Below are 15,554 nucleotides of genomic sequence, written 5' to 3'. Positions count from 1 at the left end.
TTACAAAAAGAATGGAAAGCGACTTCTACGGTACGCAAAAACAAATATGGAGATTTATAAGAAACCAACGGAAAGAAATGTCAGAATTGAAGGAATACAATAACATACCAGCAAACGAATGGAAAGATACCTGACGGAATTGTTTAAAGGAAAGGAAAATAATAATCAACACAATAACGTACCTGAATTAAGACACGAAATATAAATCAGTTTTCAGGATAAAGATCGCCATAAACTCACTCAAAAATAGAAAGTCACCAGGACTAGATGGAATAACCAACGAGCTTCTAAAACACGGAGGAGAAAGTATAACCCTAAAGATGACAAAACTTATACAAAAACTAATATTTGCAACACTGCAAGATACCAGACGCATGGAGAAACAGCATAATAATACCAATTTTCAAAAAAGAAGATAAAGAAGACCCCAACAATTATAGAGATATAAATTTACTGAACACCGCACTTAAGCTTACCACAAAAGTCCTAACCAACAAAATCAATAAACTAAAAACTTTATCAGATGAACAACAAGGATTCAGATCCTTGTTGTCGGACGAAGACGTCTTACACCTACTGTATAAAAGAAACATACCAGTCAATATTATACAAACCATCGAAAACATCTACTTACATAATCGAAAACAGGCAAAGATAAATGGAAAATTACCACAGTGTATACCAGTAGAAAGCGGAGTCAGACAGGGTGACTCGTTAAGCCCACTTCTCTTTAATATAACAATGGATGAAATAATACAAGCAGTACGTAAAGGTCATGGTTACAGAATGGAAAACAAAGAAATCCAAATATTATGCTATGCATACGACGCCGCATTAATCGTCGAGACAGAAGACGAGCTCCAAAGATTAACACGTATCTTCAATACAACAGGCAAGGAATACAATATGATAATACCCGCAGAAAAAAACCAAATGTATGACAACATCTAAATACCCACTACGATGTAAAATCGAAATTGATGGGAACATAATAAAGCAGGAAGCAAGGTTAAGATATCTGGAAATAGATATAACTAGTTACGGATATGTTGAAGAATAAGTACGACACTAAAGCTTAAAAGCAAGTTATATGGCGGGATCTCTCCATGATACAATCTGGAAGAATAAATACCTAAGGCAAGACACAAAAACAAGAATCTATAAAGCAGCAATTAGACCTATATTAACATACACGGCAGAGAAAAGACCTGATACATCTAAAACGAGACGACTACTAGAAACAACAGAGATGAAAATACTCTGACGAATATCAGTTGGATAGGGAGAGAAGCGAAAACATAAGAAGAACATGCAATATAGAAGACATAAATGGATGGGTAACAAAACGGAAACAGGAGTGGAACGAACACATTAGTAGAATGGCAGAGGAAAGGATAGTACGAATAGCACGAGATAAGTCACCAAATGGACGAAGAAGTATTGGCAGACCAAGAAAAAGATTGTGCGATATTTTAAACAATTTAAGAGGCTAATATTGAAGAAGAAACAGGCTTTAAAGCCTACATACAAGAAGTTCTGCAACAAATAAACAATGAGAAATAACTTGTAATATTGATAAAGAAGTACAATGAGTTAACTGAAACATGTACTGAGACACGAAAAATACTATATCTTTCCATTAATTATAAAGTGTTACACATAGAGATGGCATGTCATTGGAAGATAAAAGTGATCCGAAATCAGAAACATCACAATGAACCAGACTAGGCTTTAAAGAACTTAGAGGAGCCTGAAAGGACATGAAAAGTTTTGTCAAAATAATAGTTAACCTCCATTAATGGAGATAACACTCGAAGAAGAATAATCATATCGCACTGGTAAAAACCAACGGTTAAAATTGTAGCTATGGTACAAATCGCATACAAATTACCAAATCCGTATCATTTTTATATCGGCACTATTTGTTGGATACTACAGTATCTTAAATATAGTCTTATATGAATCTTACATGTAATTAATAATTAATAATTGAGATTTATAACCGCCAAATACTTACCCAAGCGAAAAACATTGTGCTTTAACTCTATTGTACGTCAATTTTTCACCAAAAATAATAACGGCGAAGGAATTTTGCTCTCGATATTTGTAGGCTAATATGGGATTATATAAAAAGTCCACTTTCCTCATTTCCCCATTGATTTTTCAAGGTCGTATAATCCAATTATTTAATAACCTGTAAGTCTAATGGAATTAAATCCCTGCGGTCTAGGAAAATAATTTGGTTTCTTGGTTTCGTCGTGGTCATAAGATGTTTTAGTTTCGTCAACTTTGGTAGTTTTTAAATTTTCTTTTCTCTTTATGGTCTAGGCAATATTCTTCAAAATGGAAAAGGACGTAAGTGAAATATTTTTTTTTTTATTCCAAAGACACTTTGTTTGATATTTTTTTTGTTTAGTATCCAATTTTTCTGATTTCTTTTATTCTTGTTTTTTAGGTCTAATGTTCCCATTTATTTAATTTAGCGCAATTTCTGTATTTTCTGGTTTATCCAATAAAAATGTTCGTAACATGTAATTTATTGTAGCTTTATTTACTGATAATATCAAATCTACCACTTTTGAGTTTGTATTCTTGGAATTGTGGATTATTTTGCACCGTACCATTATTTATTGGCCGATTTAACAAACTTTATCCTCAACCTTCATGATTTAAGAGAAGATACCACCACCACTTGACCACCATTCAATATGAAAAGCATTAGCTAAAAAATCAGTTAATAAGGATAGATGGATAGAATAGCAACAAAGAAACTAACAAGAAATAAGGAATGGATGACGATAACATTAAACTGTATAGTCAATTAGACAAGTTGATTAAAGTACAAAAGCCTCGATTTGTTAAGTATTCAATTGAGGGCTAGCATCGTACCATCTGGATCTAAATCCAACTAAACTGGTTTGGGCTGCAGTTAAAAATTTTGTTTGTGTAAGAAATGTCATCATCATCATCATTGGCTTTTACAACTCTTCGTGAGTTTTTGCCGCGTTTACTATTGCCTTCCATTGATTCCGATCCTGTGCTATTATTTCCCATGGCCTTACTTCCATCTTCTCCAGGTCTTCCTTGACTGCGTCTTTCCACCTTTTTCTAGGCCTTCCTGTCGATCTTCTACCATCTGGTCTTTCCCAAAACACATTGCTAATCAGTCTGTCGTCATCACTCCGTACCACGTGACCATAAGAAATGTCAGCTTCAAAATTAAATGACGTTATGGAGAGTTTTTGATCCTTTTCCTGTTGAAGAATGACAAAAAAGATGATGAAGTCGTTTCAACTGTGAATACCCTTGTATCAAAAGAACCTTTACCTCATGCAGTTTTTGACCAAATTATAATTGACTTATGGTGACAATGCAGCAAACAGTAATTTTAATGGGATCTTGATAGTTCGGTTGGATTATGTAGCGACCAAGGAAAATAATTTTTTGGATTGAAATAGGGTTTTAACTTTCTATTCCTTTGGTATTCCACAAGTTTAAATTTAAAATCAAACACAACATTTAGGTAAATATTGTCTAAAATAATAATATTCAATATAATATATGATATCATATTACAACTAAATTTTTGACGCGACAACACCAATTCGGAACAAGCATAACTACAAGCCTATTCTATATCTCTCATGAATCTTTCTTTTCGATTTATGCGCAGATGACCAGCCACTTCTCGCTTGTCGTACTGTATTTGATAAAATCATCGAAATCACTTTTAAAATGTTTTTATTATCTAATAAAAATATACCATTTATCTTTTGTGCAGGTGGATGTTGAGTCACGCATTACCCGTAAGGCATTAATAATGCCCAAACTGCCTAACGTCCTAACACTAGAAGAAAAAAAATTTCTCTTGGCCGTTGAACGCGGAGATTTAGGCAACGTCAGAAGGTAAGCATATTCATTAAATAAATATATACATACACACATAAGTAATAATATTCAAGCCTAAGTATCAAAAAGAAATGTTATATTATGGATCAAGACAATCCGCCGTCTTATGCAGATTGTTATATAAAAAAGAGATATTGTTGCAGTTGCAACTACATTTTAAAGAACTAGATAGAAATATATCTAGAAGGGTTTTGTTATCAAATCCTCTTCGAGATAAGCACCAAAGGATTTGAGGAATATATATTTTATATATATACGTGTATATATTATAGGAATAGGTGTCCAGAATACGGTGTTATATTTATTCTAATTTACTTCGAATAAAAGTTTAATACATTTCGATAACATAAAAATTGTCAAATTTTATATTTCTTTATGTAATTACATTTGGTTTTCTATTTTAGGATGCTTCAAAAAGCGTATCGAAAAAAAACCTCTTTGGACGTTAACTGTATGGACAGTCTCGGCAGAGGGGCATTAACAATAGCAATAGATCAGGAAAACTTGGAAATGGTCGAACTGCTAGTGGTAATGGGGGTGGAGACCAAGGATTCTTTACTCCATGCCATCAATGTCGAGTTTGTGGAGGCTGTAGAGCTCCTTTTGGAACATGAAGAGCTCATCCATAAAGATGGTGAACCATACGTAAGTGGTTACTTTTAATATCTTGCGAAATTAACTAATATTAGTACTTCGTGCCGCTGCAGCCAATGGTGGTCCCCGACATGACCACTCTTCGTCATTTTTTGGCTCACAGTTTTATCATTTCGTTTTTAACACCACGGTTCCAACAAACTCATAGTTTTCCTTGATGTGGCATTATGTTTATGCAAGCCACCTATTTTTGCCCAATTGCCATAATCTCTGCAAACTTAAAATGAGAAAAAAACTTTCTTTTTTATCTATTGACTTGTTATTAATCGTATGGAACAGTTATAATGTATTTTATAAACAAAATTAGGTGCGACATCAAGTTAGTAAAAACTTCTTTTAATGTGTTATTAAGTTTCAATAACAATGCATGTTGTCCCTTCTTTTGTTTAATATAAACTTCGAACTTTTTAAATACGCCGTAGGAGATATTGATGAAGAGAGAAAATGGTGAGAAAAAACTTCATAAAAAAGAAATAAAAATGCTTATAGGAGACTCAAATGCCAAAGTGGGAAAGGGTAGATGTGGAGAAACCGTAGGACCCTTAACCTTTGGACTGGGGGAACGAAACGAACGCGGAGATCATCTGATCACCTTTGCTGCGGAAGAACAACTGGTAATCACCAACACTTTCTTTAAACTACCAGCTATGAGATTATATACGTGGAGATCACCTCAAGACACCCCAGATCACATCATCAGAAACCAAATTGATTACATTATGGTGAATAAAAGATTCAGAAACGCAATCATATCCTGGTGCTGATATCAGGTCGGACCATAACCCACTGGTAGTTAACAACAGACTAAAGCTGAAGAAGATAGAAAGTGTAAAAGCAAGAAAATACGATTTAGGACCATTAAAAAATGAAGACACCAGGCACCAGATACAAACCTATATAGAACAAGAATTAAAAAATACAGACAAAGCTAATGAACCAGATAACGAAATAGCAAAACTACAACAAATTAACCAGACAATCCTAGATAAATATCGACGTCCAACAACGGTTAAAAGAAAGAGTGGATTACTGATAAAATCCTAAATATGATGGAGAATAGAAGAAGAGCTAAAAACAGAGACATGTGGGAGTATAACAAATTGACAAAGAAATAAGAAAAACTATTAGAGAAATCAAAAACAAATGGTTGGAAGACCAATGCAGAGAAATAGAATCATTGGAAAGTTAATCGTTTAGATTAATCTAAACTTAAGATTAAATTAAGACTCGTTTAATCTCCACAAGAAGGTAAAAGAGGCGGCAGGAATGTACAAACCCAAGAGATCAGCACATATGACTGATAATTATGGCGACCCGGTAATAGACATTGAACAAACAAAGAATATATGGAAGAGATACGTTGAGAAAACATTCGATGACGACAGAGATAACAACCAGATAATTATGGAATACGACACAGGACCACCAATCACTCAAGACAAAGTCAAAGCCGCAATTTAAGCAACCAAAGCAGGCAAAGCACCAGGGCCCGACAACTTTCATTCAGAATTTCTAAAAATCATGGGAGACGAAGGAGTAAAATTGCTTACGACAACGTTCAATAAAATCTATGACTCGGGAAAAATCCTAGAGAGCTGGTTAAAATCTACATTTATTGCTATACCTAAAAAACCTAATGCAAAAAAATGAGAAGAGCATCGTATTATCAGTCTAATGAGCCACATTCTTAAGACCTTCTTAAAGATAATACACAGAAGAATTTATCAGAAATGCGAGTCACAGATCTCACGAACGCAGTTTTGATTCAGGGATGCGTTAGGTACAAGAGAAGCCTTGTTCGTGGTTCATGTATTATTTCAAAGGTGCAGAGACGTCAACTGCGATATTTATGTATGCTTTATCGACTACCAGAAAGCTTTCAACAGAATCAAGCACGATAAGCTCATGGATATACTAAAGGCAACTGATCTGGATAACAAAGACCTTCGAGTAATCAAGAACATATACCACAACCAATCAGCAACCATTCGGGTGTAAAACCAACTAACAGAAGAAGTTGCAATAAAGAGAGGAGTACGACAGGGCTGCATACTCTCTCCTCTATTATTTAACGTCTTTTCGGAACACGTCATGAGCCAGGCCTTAGAGCATATCGAAGAGAGTATTCTCATAAATGGTGAGCGCCTGAATAACATCAGATATGCAGACGACACCATCCTCTTCGCAGACAGTTTAGAAGGTTTACAGACACTAATAACGCAATTGTGGAGAATCAGTTAAGAATACGGGCTTAATTTTAACATCAAGAAAACAAAGTACATGGTCATCAATAAGAAGCATATTCCACCTAGTCAATTATTGGTAGATCATCAATAAATACTCCAAGTGCCCCTTTACTACTATTTAGGAACCACCTTAAACGACTAATGGGACCACTCAGTTGAGGTAAAACAAAGAATTGAAAAAGCCAGGTCAGCATTTGTCAAAATGAGCAAGATATTTAAGAGCCACGACCTACCCTTAAAAACGAAAATCCGTTTATTAAGATGCTACGTATTTACAGTGCTGCTCTATGGGTTTGAATCATGGACACTAACCGAGGCATCCATGGGAAAACTCGAGGCATTTGAGATGTGGTGTTACAGACGGATACTGAGGATCTCCTGGGTGGACCGAATAACAAACATTGAGGTTCTACGTCGGGTGGATAAAACATGTGAAATTATATCCACAGTGAAACAACGCAAGCTAGAATATCATGGACATATAATGCGAAACGATTATAGATATAACCTCCTACAACTTATATTACATGGAAAGGTCTACGGAAAGAGGGGACCAGGAAGAAGAAGAATATCTTGCCTCCAGAACTTACGAAAATGGTTTTCCTTGACCACTTCAGGACTATTTCGAGCTGCGGTCAATAAAATTAGAATTGCCATGCTAGTAGCCAACATCCGTAACGGATAGGCACCACAAAAAGAAGAAGAAGATATTGATGAGGGAATTTTACTGAAAACAACTTACTTAAAATAAAACAACGTTTCCCAAATACCAGATCATTATTCATTAAGATGAATCCAATTTTTAAAAGTAGAGACCCCCACTGACAATCAAATATCAACCACTTAAATGGTACATAATATCGAAATGTGGATACAGAGTGGAAGCTTGGACTCTGTGGGAGACATTAAGAAGTTGCAGATTTTTGAAATGTAGTGGTAAATACGAATGCTGCGGATCTCATGGATTGATCGAAAGTAGAAATCTGAAGTTCTCCGCAGAATATTAAAGCAACATGAAGTGCGTATCACAATAAATAATCTAAAGTAGAGTACTTTGAACATATTATGAGAAATAATGAAGGATATGGTTTACTTTAATTGGTTATTAAAGGGAAAGTGTTTAGGAAGAGAGACCCGATAAGACAACGTATTTCCTAGCTCCATAACAATGTACGCATTTGGTTTATTATAACGAGTTCAGCCCTATTTAAAGCAGCTGCAAACAAACTTAAAATTACCATGATAATCATCAACATCCGAAACAGATATGCATCACAAGAACAAGATCTACAACTTACATTCTAACTTAATCTCACAAAAAAATGTTATATATATTTTTTTCCCGGTTTTTTATAGCGTTCTCCGCCTTCCGGTTCCCAGTTTCCAGCTACGTCGGTCATTCCATTCGCCAGGGTGAAGGTTTCTTTCCGACATTGCCTTCTGAATGCCGCCCAGCCAGGATTGTTTTGGCCTTCCTCTCTTCCTTCTTTCCCTTGGCGTCCATTTTAAAATTTGGTTTGGCAGCCTGTCGTCGTCCATTCTTTTCACATGACCATACCAGATCAGTTGTCTCCTTTGAATTTCGTCAATGATGGTTGACTTGACTCCCATTATATTTCTGATATGGTCATTTTGTATTCTATCAAGCCTTGATTTTCTAGCTGATCTTCTCCAGAAGTCCATTTCCAATGCAAGTAGGCGTCGCTCAAGGGATTTAGTAAGTTGCCATGTTTCGCATCCATAGAGCACTATACTTTTAAAGATGGAGTTAAAGAGGAGATGCTTTCTTTGATTTGATAGTTCTTTTGACCATAGCATCGGGTTTAGGCATCCGATCACCCTTTTTCCTTTCACGATTCTTTGCTCTATCTCTTTTTCGGTGCGCCCACTCTTGTTGATTGTTGTTCCCAAATATATATATTCCTCACAGTTCTTGATTGTTTCATGTTCGTTGACCATTAGATCTTCTACTTCATTCCCGATGCATAAGTATTGCGTTTTGTTTCTATTTACAGAGAGGGCCCATTCTTCATATGTTTTAAACAACCGTCTCGTCATGAATTCTAAATCTTCCTTGTCTGCTGCCACTACTACTTGGTCGTCCGCAAAATGTAGAGTGTATAATGTTGTATCGTCGTCAAGTTGGATGCCCATTCCTGAACATGATCTTCTCCAGTGTTTTAGTGCTTCATTTAAATAGATCTTAAATAGTATTGGAGAGAGGCAGCATCCTTGTCGTAAGCCTTTTGTTACTGGAAATTCTTCTGATAAAGTGTTGTTTAGTTTGATTTTTGATGATGTTTTATTGTATAATTGTTTGACTGCGGCGATGATCGTGCTATTTAATGAAGATCGTTCAAGAGTCTGCCACAGCTTTCTCCAGGAATCGTGTCATATGCTTTTGTGAGATCCACAAATAAAAGATGTATTTCCTGGTTTCTTGCAACTTTCTTTTCATTCAGTTGTGTTAGGGTAAATATGTGGTCTACGCAAGATCTTCCAGCTCTAAATCCTGCTTGCTGTTCAATTTCATGAGGTTCGTATTCTTTCTCAATCATGTTTTTTAAGATTTTACCAAACAGCCTGCTAAAGGTACTGATGACAGAGATACATCTGTAGTTTCGGCAAATATCTTTTGGACCTTTTTTGTGAATTGGAGTAATCCATGCTTCTTTCCAACTATTCGGGATTTCTTCCCCATTTAAGTATCTTGTGAATAGCACTTTAAGATAGCTTATTAGTTTTGGTGTTCCGTTTTTTAGAAGTTCTGCTGGTATGTTCTCCGGCCCGGATGCTTTGTTATTCTTCATCGATTTAAGCGCTTGTTGTATTTGTTCTTCTTCCATGTTTACATATTCACCTTGTACTCGTATTCGTTCAGGTGAGTCAGTATTATAAATATCTCTGTCTTCATTCAGTTCCCTTGCGTAATGATCTTTCCATGTATCTATCTGGATGGGCTGTATTCGACTTTTATTTGATGTGTCGGTTTTCAGGGTTTTTATTAATTTCCATGCCGCTGATGATCGCGCTCCTCCGATGTAACAGTCAACTTCTTTACATTTTGCATTCCATGTTTCATTTTTGTTGTTCCTTGTCATATCTTTAAATATTCTTTGCTGTTCTTTGTATATTTCTTTATCTTCAAGATTCTTAGTGTTCAGCCATCTTTTGTACGCTTCCTGTTTCTTATTTCTTTGCTCTTCAAGCTGTGTATCCCAAGTGATTTTTCCCGCTGATCTGTGGACTGTTCTGGTTTCTTCGCCTAGAGCTTCTTGGGCTGCGTGGTGAATACAGTCAGTTATATGTTCGTATAATTGGTTGGTTTCAGCAGTTAGGTATTCCTCGAGTAGTTTTTCATTTAATCTATTTTGGTATAAGATTTTAGTGCTATATTCTTGTAGGCTTCTGACATTATATCTCTTCAGATTTATATCAGTTCCTTTTGGAGTGTTGATGCTTTCAACGTGTCGGTTAAATGGAATCAGAGTCTTAGCCGCAACCAAATAATGGTCAGATCCACATTCCTTACCCCTGTAAGCCCTAGTGTCCTGTATGTTTAATTTAGTGTTTTGTTTTGTAATGACATAGTCGATAATAGATTTTATGTTTCTAGTGTCTTGGTGCCAAGTGTATTTATGTATATCTCTATGTTTGAAATAATCGTTTCATATTCTTAGCTGGTGTTGTTGGCATAATTCAATTAGTCGTCTACCATTATCATTTTCAGCCTCTTCACCATATCTTCCGATTACAGGATCTTTCTCCCTTTTTCCTACTCTCGAGTTAAAATCCCCCAGAAGTATTATTTCTCTCTGGTTTCCCACTTTTATAAGGGTTTCGTTTAGTAGGTCATAAAATTGATCTTTTTCTGCTAGATTTGCGTCATCTTTTACACCATATATTCCTATAATTATTAATTTATGTCCTTTTATCGTAATATTTACTGAGGCTAGTCTCTCATTTATTGTTTCCCAGCTAGTAAGACCTTTCTGATATTTTTTATGTATCAATATTGATACACCTTTTGAGGCCCTGTTATTTTTTGGAACTCCACTGTGTATATGTAAATAGTCTGACTGTTGATCAATCCCGTTTCCTTTCTTTTTGGTTTCTGTGAGCACTGCTACATCAACCTTCATTTCTTCAAGGTTTTTCATTACATCTTCCGTTTTATTTCTTAATCCTTGGACGTTCCATGTTGCCCAAATCATTTTCCTTAAAAATGTTATATAGTTATATATATTCTTTAATACACTTAATAATATTAGGAAAAATGCTTTCAATAATTCATTTAAATCCATATTCTGCGTTTTACATTAATTTCGCTGTACATACACCAAACACATACTTTCACCTTCTTGGACCTATAATCTTGTTTTCGGGATGAAACCAAGTTATATGTGATGTATGATGTATATTGTCATATTTGTTTGAAATCTATAAATAAGTTCTAAATCTAATGTTTTTCAGAGCTGGCAAAAAGTAGATATTAACACGGCTATGTTCACCCCAGATATTACTCCCCTTATTTTGGCTGCTCATAGGAATAACTACGAAATCCTTAAGATTTTGCTGGACAGAGGAGCTACGGTTCCAATGCCTCATGATATAAAGTAAGTTCTGTCAAATTTCGTATTGTAACATTTGCTTTAAAATGACTAAAAAGCTACTCAAATCAAAGGCAGGTTTTGATTACACAATATTATAAATACGGGATAAGTCAAACTGACAAGAAAAAGGTGGTCTATAGAAGAATGAGCATTTTCACATTTTGCTCTTTTGTGTGCAATTTGACTGTCAGTTGGTCCGAATCGGTATTGGAATTTTTGGTGTTTCTAAGGAGAGGTTTTGTATGTTGTAGCGCTGCGTTCTACATCTTGATTGAAGTTGTATAGCTCTACGCACTATTTTATTAACGATTAAAGTTGGTTGAGTATTTTTGAATTGTGATAGCCTCTTTGAAAATCCCTGACTAGCAGTGTGATATTTTACTAAGCATCGATATTTCTTCAAATAATATTTGATGGTTGTCTTGTATGATATGCTATGGCTGATCTTTAGCAGTGATTAAGGTGACAGTTCCTCTTGCATCATTGTCTTATTACTCGAAAGATCAGTCATGATCACATTGAAACACATATGACCTTTATCGACTTAGAGAAAGCATACGATAGCGTGCCCAGGAAACAACTATGGGAAGCAATGAGAAGAATGCGCGTTAGAGAGAAATGGGTGAATATAACACAAAGACTGTATAAAGAAACACAAGTGCAAATAAAGTTAGGTAATGAAATAACAAAAACAATCACCACAACAAAAGGCCTCAAACAGGGATGTGGTCTCTCACCTACACTTTTTAACATATATATATATATATATATATATATATATATATATATATATATATAGATCAGGCTTTGAAAAGATGGTATAGAAAATGCGGAACAATAGGCATACCAGTACAAGAGAATATATTACATTCACTACTTTTCGCAGATGATCAAGTCATTTTTACAAAAGACAGGGAGGATATGGAATATATGATAAGAAAATTAAAGGAAGAATATAAACTTTGGGGACTCAAGATAAATATGTGCAAGACCGAATACTTATGTATTGAACCCGAGGTTGCAGATTTGAACTTAAGTTTAGAAGAAGAGACTGTTAAGAGTTGTAAGGCTTTTAAGTATTTAGGGTCAAAGATTAGCCGAGATGGTACTTGTATGAAAGATATAGAAATGAAAATAGCACGGGGAAAACAAGCCACAAGAGCACTTCATGGAGTGATATATGGAACAACACTCTAACCAAAGAAAACAAAACGAGGATCTTTCAAAGCATAGTGATGAATATTACCCTATATGGAGCGGAAGTATGGACAATGACAACAACAATACGAAATAAAATAAGAACAGTTGAACTGGACTTTATGAGAAGAAGTCTACAAATCACAAGAGCGGATGGTTGTGGAGGAGGTCCTCAATAAGAACGGAGGAAATATGAAACAGAATGGAAGCAAAATACTCAATTACAAAAAAGTTGGAAAACAGAGCCCTGCAGTGGTACGGGCATGTACAAAGAATGCCAGAGCATAAATGGCCGAAAAGAATATTAAACTGGGACCCGCCGGGAAGAAGACGGAGAGGAAGACCTGCTACAAGATGGAAAACATACGTCGGAAATGCTATGATTTATAGAGACCTCAGAGAAGGTGACTGGGAGAATAGAGTGCTGTGGAGGACGAAAACGGCGAACTTATAATGGGAAAAGCCGAAGAAGAAGAAAGAAGAAGATCAGTCATAACAGAACAAACCATCACACATGACAACTACCAGTTGTTGTTGTTGTGTATTCTAGGATACTTAAGTAAAATATCACACCAGTATCCACATATATTCAGAAAGGTTATTGAATTCAAAAAACATTCGACTAAAAAAAGTTTACACTCGTAGAAGATTTTTCCTCGTAATTTGAATGATCTTGGTAGTGAATTTCGCTATACAGTTCAAAGTGCTAAATCTATCCGATTTTTTTAAATCTGGAGTTACATAAAATCGATAGTTAATTCTACACTTATAAATATACAAAACAAATTACTTCTGGAATTTAATTCAAGATGCAGCCAATTCATTTAGAAAGAATACCGTCACAGTTATAACATTCAGATTATCGTTAAATAAACATACTCAGATTATGATCTTTGCATGAAGTAAATAAAATTTATCTAAAAATAAAGTTGATTTGATTACCGTGCAACGTTTTGAGATCTCCATAAAATTATTTTTAACTTACCTAGAGAGTTAAGACAACTTAACTTTGTCACTAGGGTCAAAAATTATTGAAAAGCGTTAATAATTTCAAAGTCAATGGAAAATATCGTTTTAAAAGAATAATAAAGATTTCTTTAATCCTGTAAAGCGCAGAATTCATTTTTTCTTTTCAAGACGAATATTTTTGAAAATTGTGAAATCAAATAGAAGTTATTAAGTAACCTGCGAGAAAAAAAATCTAAATTATCTTTAAATTTTTCTTCTATTGCGTGATAAGTATTGCTACCAGTGAGCATCTGAGCATTCAACATCACCTACAAAAGGTAAAGATTTAAAATCACTGGTAAAGATTTTTACCACTACATCTACAAACTAAAACAAAAGTTTTAAACGAGAAATATATTTATTTCAAATTTCATTTCTGATGATATACAGAAAAATATTCATTGCATAATGCTATATCACATTTTGGCAAATGAGATTGGCCCTCTTCTGTTTCTTATTTGAACTACAGTTCAAATCTACGGTAAATGAAACATACACATGATTCTTGCTTTTATGTACGTCTAGCTGTAAGTAATCGTCGGATGAGTATATATAGGCATTTGTCTTCTTATTATAAATCTCTTTGGCAAAATGATCTGTATCTAAAACTAAATCGTTAGAATCTTCATCACAGGTATCTGGTAAATCGAAAGTTGAATGAGTTTATTCATGATACTTATACAGGTTTACGAAATACAGGTTTTTTGATGTTAAAGCAATATTTCAGATTGAATTAGAAGCAATACTTGTGCTTGAATTAGATTCAGTGATCCACTTAGCCCAAGGGGGTACAAGTGAAATATTGTCTTCCGCTTCAGAATCACCTTTATAGTTCGACAAGCAATAGTTATCATCATAAGTATCATTCAATGACGCACAGCAATGGAAAATGGAAGCGCTAGATCGTAGAAGATGAAGGGCTATAGTGGATGCGTCAAAGACTCACGTTCTGCAGTAAGAAGCAGTTGCCATCGTCTTTTCGTATTTTCGCTCACTGGAAAAACGTTTCTCTCAATATTCACCCAGAACATCTTTTCGAAAAAACTTACAAAAGATATCTCGTTTTCATATAAAAGACTAGAAGACACTCTTAACATTCTTATAACATGCAATTCCTTAATTTGTTTTTGTATTCATGGAAAATAATTGTCAAGTTTGTATTTGAAAATGTATAGATTAGAATAACTTTTAGACATCAATAATATTTACTATTTATTATGGCAAAATGTTTTCCATATGGCTATATTTTACAGCACTACACTTTTTATTATCCCATATTTCAATGAATAAACTAATGAAAAACTATAATCAATTACTATAACAATAATACCGGTAAAGTACCCTACACAAATGATCACGGCTATCTTTACCGCTCAACTACCTTCGGATTGGTGTAGGTATAAGAGAGTCGTGTTGTGTCTTATTTCACCAAAGATCCTTTACAACAATACTGTTTGTACTCAGCTCACGTTATAGTACTCATTACTATAGGTTAGAAAAATAACCTCTAACAACAATGGTAAATATAGTTACCACTGATACTTAAAGGGTTAATGGATTTGATAGAATAGAGTAGCCAGGGTAGTGTTGCCAGGACAAAAATAACCTAAACTTTTTAATAGATATACAGGGTGAGTCATGAGGAACTTTACATACTTCTACCATATGTAGAGTCCCTCAGGGAGCATATCATGTGGCCACTAAAAAATGTCAACTCCTCTTCTTTATTAATTAACAGGGTGATTTGTGTAATTGACCATTTATTTCATTTTACTGTAGTGTTTATACGGCTCATTTGATTTTTTTAATTTTTGCATGATACAGTACACTACTATCAAGCATTCGAGTGGTATTAGCTAAACTAAAAAATTCCAGGACTGGCTTTGGAAAAATTAATTTAGGGATTCGTATTAAATATTACACCCTG

At 34.7% G+C, this 15,554-nt stretch overlaps 1 protein-coding gene across 3 annotated transcripts in view; it reads left to right on the top strand.

Annotated features, from left to right (window-relative positions):
- Positions 1–15,554, top strand: part of LOC140445412 (transient-receptor-potential-like protein) — a 142,530-nt gene that overhangs the window by 108,087 nt on the left and 18,889 nt on the right. For 2 of the 3 annotated variants that reach the window (XM_072537438.1, XM_072537429.1), the window contains exons 2-4: positions 3,782–3,906; positions 4,314–4,554; positions 11,283–11,425. In XM_072537438.1, coding sequence (XP_072393539.1) covers positions 3,821–3,906; positions 4,314–4,554; positions 11,283–11,425 — 470 coding nt within the window. In that variant the 5' untranslated portion in view covers positions 3,782–3,820. Of the gene's footprint in view, positions 1–2,231; positions 2,356–3,781; positions 3,907–4,313; positions 4,555–11,282; positions 11,426–15,554 lie in introns of those variants that run through there. The other variant, XM_072537421.1, reaches the window with a different exon arrangement.

Source organism: Diabrotica undecimpunctata, chromosome 1 (assembly GCF_040954645.1).
Source record: "Diabrotica undecimpunctata isolate CICGRU chromosome 1, icDiaUnde3, whole genome shotgun sequence".
Taxonomy (NCBI): Eukaryota; Metazoa; Arthropoda; class Insecta; order Coleoptera; family Chrysomelidae; genus Diabrotica; species Diabrotica undecimpunctata.
This window is presented reverse-complemented; position numbering and strand designations above follow the sequence as displayed.